Source organism: Rhinolophus sinicus, chromosome 15 (assembly GCF_057876585.1).
Source record: "Rhinolophus sinicus isolate RSI-liver-muscle chromosome 15, RSI-T2T, whole genome shotgun sequence".
In the NCBI taxonomy this organism is placed as follows: Eukaryota; Metazoa; Chordata; class Mammalia; order Chiroptera; family Rhinolophidae; genus Rhinolophus; species Rhinolophus sinicus.
In genome coordinates this window covers 90,340,700-90,346,636 of record NC_142515.1, presented here as the reverse complement: position 1 = coordinate 90,346,636, position 5,937 = coordinate 90,340,700, and the positions used below count along the sequence as shown (strand labels likewise).

The following is a 5,937-nucleotide window of genomic DNA, read 5'->3' as shown; positions in this document are numbered from 1 at the left end:
CTCGTTCGCGAGCACGCCCGGCGCGAGTCCGCGGAGGAGGGGACGAGGGCCCCGGTGACGCACCACCGGCTGCACCGCCTTGCCCCCCACCCGACTCGGCGGGTCTGCGGGGCACGGCCGCCGCCTCCCAAGGGACTGGATGGCCTCGGAAGACCTGGCGGTGGAGTTGGCAGCGGTGCTGGGGGGCCGGGGACTGTGTGTGCAGAGTTGTGACTCGGAGCCGTCCGAGGAGCCGCCGGCACCCGTGCGGCTGCGGAGGAACGTCTGCTACGTGGTGCTGGCCGTGTGCCTCAACGAGCAGGTGAGCGTCCGCCCGCCGGCTCTCCGCCCGGGTCCCGGAGCGCGCAGCCAGCCCCGTGGGGACAGACGACCTACCGGCAGCAGCCACCGCTTCTTTGTGGGTGGCGCCTTCCAGTTTTGCAAAGCACATTCACTTAACACTGACACCTGAGCCTTGTGCGGCCCAGCCCTAGGATTGTCCAGAGCCCTAGGATTGTCCAGAGCCCTACGATTGTACAGAGGAGGAAACCGAGGCCAGGAGCCTTTGTCTCATCCCACTAGGCCTCAGTTCCTTGAGGGGGGATTGTTTTATTCCTCTTCCTTTCCCCAGAATTTAGTATAGTGTCCGCCGCCGCGGCATGGACTCTCTTAAAGATCTGTCCAGTGCTGCAGAGACCTCCCCTGAACTCCACGGACAGTAATGGCACCACTTGGCGCTTACACTCAGACTCTCTCACCCGTGTGATGTTCTTTTTGGTGCTGGTCCTTGTACAAATTGCTGTAACAACAGCTAGAAGGGACCAGGACCATAGATAGGAGTTGTATAGTATGAGGGGTGGGGGCATGTTTCAACCCCAGACTTCAGTGTGAGGACAGGCCACAAGCAGTTTTTAAACCATGAGGGGAGGTGAGAGATACAGTGATGTATGCAGACAGTGTAGGACACATGGCAACCCCCCCCTTGTGGGGCCTAATTCTCTGTCCTTGAAGCAACTCCCGGGAATCTTAGCCGCTTTCTGAAATGGAAGTCCAAATGCAAAAGGATGAATTGCAGAGAGGGGCATCTGCAGCTGGCAGCCACAGAAGAGCCCGTCCCCAGGAGAGCTCAGCAGTTTGAAGGTGACCACCAGTAAGGGGGTACCGGATGACTGTTTGAGATTTTCTGTCCCCAAGGCACGGGAAGGCTTCTGGCTGTGTTCCTCCTTTGGAGCGCCCAGCCTGGCTGTGTGGGGGTGAGGATCCTCTCTCTCCCCTCAGGATGAGGTGCTAATGATCCAGGAGGCCAAGAAAGAATGCCATGGGTCCTGGTACCTACCCGCGGGGAGGATGGAGCCCAGGGAGACCATCGTGGAGGCTTTACAGCGGGAGGTGAAGGAGGAGGCCGGGCTGCACTGTGAGCCTCTGACATTGCTGTCTGTGGAGGAGAGGGGCCCCTCCTGGATCCGCTTCGTGTTCCTCGCTCGCCCAACAGGTACAGCCCACCTGGTGGCACTGTGGGCATGGGGCAATCGACACCTTTCCCCCAGCTTGACCTCCAGTGAGATGAGCCCTTTTTGTGGCTGGTACAAGCCTGGCATCTCCATATTTCAGTCTGAGGGTCAGGGCTAGAATGGCTGGGTGGCTATCAACTCTGCCAGGCCTGGCACTTCTCTCAACATGGACCCTTTCCCCCACCCTGTCCCCCACCGCTCCCCCAGGTGGAGTTCTCAAGACTTCCAAGGAGGCAGATGCGGAGTCCCTGCAGGCTGGCTGGTACCCACGAACCTCCCTGCCCACTCCGCTGCGAGCCCTTGACATTCTGCCCCTGGTGGAGCTGGCTGCCCAGTACTGCCAGCAGGCCAGGCACCCGCTTGTTCTGCCCCAAGAGCTTCCCTGCACTCTGGTCTGCCAGCGGCTCGTGGCCACCTTTACCAGTGTCCAGACAGTGTGGGTGTTGGTGGGCAAAGTGGGGATACCTCACTTGCCCATCACGGCCTGTGGCTTTACCCCTATGGAGCAGAGGGGTGGAATCAAGATGGCCATCCTGCGACTATTGCAAGAGTGTCTGACCCTGCACCACTTGACAGTGGAGACCAAGGGGTTGCTTGGACTGCAGCACCTGGGCAAAGACCATACAGATGGTATCTGCCTGAATGTTCTGGTGACAGTGGCTTTTCGGAACGCAGGTATCCAAAATGAGCCCCCGAAGGTTCGGGGTGAGAACTTCTTTTGGTGGAAAGTGATGGAGGAAGACCTACAAAGCCAGCTCTTACAGAGGCTTCAGGAATCATCTGTCATCCCCCTCAATAGATAGGAAGGTGCCATCGGTGAGCAAGGAGGTGGGTGCCTGTGCTCCCTCCACCGCGGTTTTGCCTCCCTCTGAGGAAGGCAGGTTAGCAATCAGGGATCTTGTCACACTGGGAGCAGGGCAGTTCTCCTGCTCAGGGGGACTTCCATCTCCCCTCACTGTGGAACAGGTCCCTACGTTGTACCAAAAGGGACAGTGCCTTTTACCAAGCAAGAAGTCCAGAGCTCAAGAACCCAGTTGCCCAAAGGTATGAGGGCACTGCTCCCCAAGGGGATGCAATAACTTTCTGAACCTGAGATGGCATCTTATCATTTTCCACGCCTACCCCTCCTTTGGTAAAGGCCTAAATCCAGATTCTCAAGACTTAGAACATGGGGTGCTATGGGAGGTCACTCCAAGGGAATGGTCCCCTTGCTTAGTAAATAGGTGTTGCTTACTTTACCTTCCCACCTAAACGTCTCTGTGGGGAGGAAGTGAGCAGGAAGAGGGGACTGCCCTCAGAAGAGAAGTTCTTCCCCTTGTACCACTGGCAGCCACCCACACCATCCTAGACAGCAAGCTGACACTGCAGGGGCCAGTCTGCCGGCTAAGGGGTGACTGAGGCAGGCAGGTTTCCTGCTGTCTGCCATGGCTTGTGTTGGGCCCACTGGGGCCCTCTTCCTCTTGCCTGCCACGGTAGGAAGTGACCATATCCCCATCAAGGTTTGAGCAGAGAGAACAACACCAGGGAAGCTCCAGGTGGGCAAGGAGCTGTGAGAGCTTCCGCCGCCTGGGTTTCCGTCTCTTGGAGCTCTCTGACTCCTGTGCCACTCTGCCAGGCTCCTGCCTCTGCCTTTCAACAGCTCCAGCCCATACCAGACGAAAACTTTCTTAATTTCCCCTCAGCTCAGCCGAAATCATGGAGGAATAGTTTAAAGAAAGAACTTGACTAAAATGTAAGGGAAAACCAAAGGTAATGAACAAAGAAAATATATTGTGTACTCCTTGCTCTGCCTCAAGTCCAGATTTGTGATTGAGTCGGGAAACACTTGACTGGGCTTCCCTTCTGAGGTAACTACTCTCTGGCACTGAAAGACCAGGGTAACCTCCCTCAAGCCACACAAACACACAGCTCCCTACCCTGCCTTTCTTGGTGGCCATCCTGTCTGTCTGGCCTCTAGGACTATGGTAGGAATCCTCCTGTCCCCTCTGAGGACAAATACCTTCCAAAGGGTGGAGCCAAACCCTTTGACTGACTCTGTTGTCTGAGGGACTTATCAGTCCATATCCGTGGTGAAAGGCAATGAGCTGTGCTCCTCTTATTTAGCCTATGTTGTTTTTCAACCCTGGGTGCCCATTAGAATCACCTGGAGAGCTTCTAAAGCAATTGTAGGCCACCCCCAGAGATACTGATTTAACTTGTGGAGGGTGGGATCAGGGCATTGGTGTTTTAAAAAACCACCTGAGCGATGCTAACATACTGTCATGCAGGGTGTCGTGCGGGGTCTCTAGCCCCGCTCCCCACATAGAGTGCAGGATATGGTGAGGCCAAAAAGGAACACCCACGGAGCCATAGGTAGGGGAGTCATAGTCATACCACTATATTCTCGTTGGTGGCTGGGTTGGAGACACAGGAAGCAGGAGACACACTACGCACAACCTGCCGCCCACTTCTCTGCCAACCAACCCTACTTGCTAACTGCAGTCCGCTCTTGCTAGCTCAGCCACCATCTTCTTGCTGGCCCCCATTTTGCTGCTAACGTAGCCACAGCAGTTATATTAGTGGCCAATGGCTCACTGGTTACAGCTGACGGCCAACTCGCCACAGCTGATGGCCATCCAATCACAGTTGATGGCCACTTACTACCTGAGCCAGCATCTTTCCACGTGAGGCCGAGAGCCTAGAAACTGCACTCCTGGCTCTGTCCCCACACCACCCCTACAGGGTCTCGCCTCACAATCTACGCGACAAGTGTCTTCCGCGAGGGGCCCTGTGCGAGGACCCTGAAGGTGAATGCAATATCCTGGACATAGCCAGGATCGCTGGGCACAGCCAGGGTTTCTCAGGGCACCACCAGTCCTTCTGGGCACAGCCAGACTTCCTGGGCTTCTTAGGTATCACCAGTCTCCCCGGGAACAGCCAGGGCCTCTTAGCGCACTGCCACTCTCTCTGGGCAAAGCCAGACTTCCTGGACACAGCCAGGGCCTCTCAGGGCACTGTGCTGGAACAGCGGATCACAGTCAAAGTGCTTATATATTCTTGATGGCGGCCGGTCAAGACACAAAAGCAAACATCCGCCAGTTCCACTACACGGTGGTACATTCCCAAGCAAACAGTCAAGCGGTCCATTAAATTAGGAATGGAGCCCATTCCCCATAGTCCACAGTCATTCGCTAGGGCTGTCCTGGGGGTGAAGGATGACCTTGACCTCACCCTCATCTCCCAAGGAGGACTCAGCAAGCCTTTCCTCCTGGGACTACAAGTCCTGCATCAGGGCTGCCCCAGCAAGCACTTCCCAGCCCACAGGGCCGCAACAACCTTCGCTTTCTCCGGCCTGTGCTGGTTGAGGAACTGTCCACGTCTTCCCACCCCTCCACGGGGGGTCCAGCTCTCGGGCAGCTGCTCCTCCTGGTCTTCCTGAGACTGAGTGTTCATACGCACAAACTGCTCCACTGCCCTTTGGGGAGCTTTGGCCGGCACCACACCCTGCTCGCTGCGCCATGTGTCATGTGGGGTCTCTAGTCCTGCTCCCCACATAAGAACGTGGGATATGGTGAAGCCAAAAAGGAACACCCACAGAGCCATAGATAGGGGAGTCATACTACTATAGTCTCACTGGCGGCTGGGTTGGAGACACAGGAGGCAGGAGCCACACAATCTGCAACCTGCCGTCCGCTTTTCTGCCAGCCAACCAACCCCACTTGCTAGCTGCAATCCGCGCATACTAGCTCAGCCACCATCTTCTTGCTAGCCCCCATTTGCTGCTAGCGTAGCCACAGCAGTTATATTAGTGGCCAATGGCTCACTGGTTACAGCTGACAGCCAACTAGTCACAGCTGATGGCCATCCAATCACAGTTGATGGTCATTTACTACCTGAGCCAGCACCTTTCCATGTGAGGGTGAGAGCCTGGAAACTGCACTCCTGGCTCTGTCCCACACATACCTTGGAGTGAGAACCATTGATCTCTCTCCAGTCTTCAGCTTGCCCTGCCGGGGTGCACTCTTGGTGACCCCCTCAGAGGATCCCCACACATTCATTTGGGAACAAGACTTTTAAACTAGCAGGCCCACGGTTCTATCAGGCCCTCTAAAGCAGTCCTACAACTCATCACCTAAGCACCTAAACCTGAGACTTGCATACAGATGCTCAGAGGGCCCCCTCCGTCGGTGTCTCTGAGGCTAGCTGGTCCTCAGCTGTGGGCAAGCTGAGCAGAAATAGTGTTGCCCGGCCAAGAGAGCCTGTTCCTGGCAGGCACTGAGGAATGTCAGATTTGCACTGCCAGAGCCTGTCTCTGTTTACCACCACTACCCCACCTCCCCACCGCACCCCACACCAGTGCTGAAAAAGGAACTTAATTTGTCTTCCCTGGGGAGGAAGATGGGCCTGAATTAGCAGTGGAGCCCTGGGCAGAAGGACACGAAGGGTGGAGAGGAACAGGGCAGCTGTG

General features: G+C 56.2%; 1 protein-coding gene across 3 annotated transcripts; it reads left to right on the top strand.

Annotated features, from left to right (window-relative positions):
• On the top strand, positions 1–3,274 carry NUDT18 (nudix hydrolase 18). Of its 3 annotated transcripts, none has more exons than XM_019714243.3 (3): positions 1–301; positions 1,258–1,471; positions 1,698–3,274. In XM_019714243.3, the coding sequence occupies exons 1-3, from the start codon at positions 140–142 to the stop codon at positions 2,291–2,293; spliced, it is 972 nt and encodes a 323-aa protein (XP_019569802.1). In that variant the 5' UTR covers positions 1–139; the 3' UTR covers positions 2,294–3,274. The 3 variants fall into 3 exon arrangements, with proteins under 3 accessions (XP_019569802.1, XP_074194364.1, XP_074194365.1); XM_074338263.2 differs by having other exon boundaries at positions 162–301; positions 1,174–1,471; XM_074338264.2 differs by lacking the exon at positions 1–301 and adding an exon at positions 991–1,119 and having other exon boundaries at positions 1,698–2,425.
• Positions 3,275–5,937: the final 2,663 nt, after the last annotated feature.

Bases quoted from the DNA above. Each gene is read 5' to 3' on its own strand.
- NUDT18 (XM_019714243.3), top strand. From the start codon at position 140: ATGGCCTCGGAAGACCTGGCGGTGGAGTTGGCAGCGGTGCTGGGGGGC. The intron at 302-1,257 runs GTGAGCGTCCGC...CTCTCCCCTCAG, and splicing joins CCGTGTGCCTCAACGAGCAG to GATGAGGTGCTAATGATCCA. The intron at 1,472-1,697 runs GTACAGCCCACC...CCGCTCCCCCAG, and splicing joins GTTCCTCGCTCGCCCAACAG to GTGGAGTTCTCAAGACTTCC.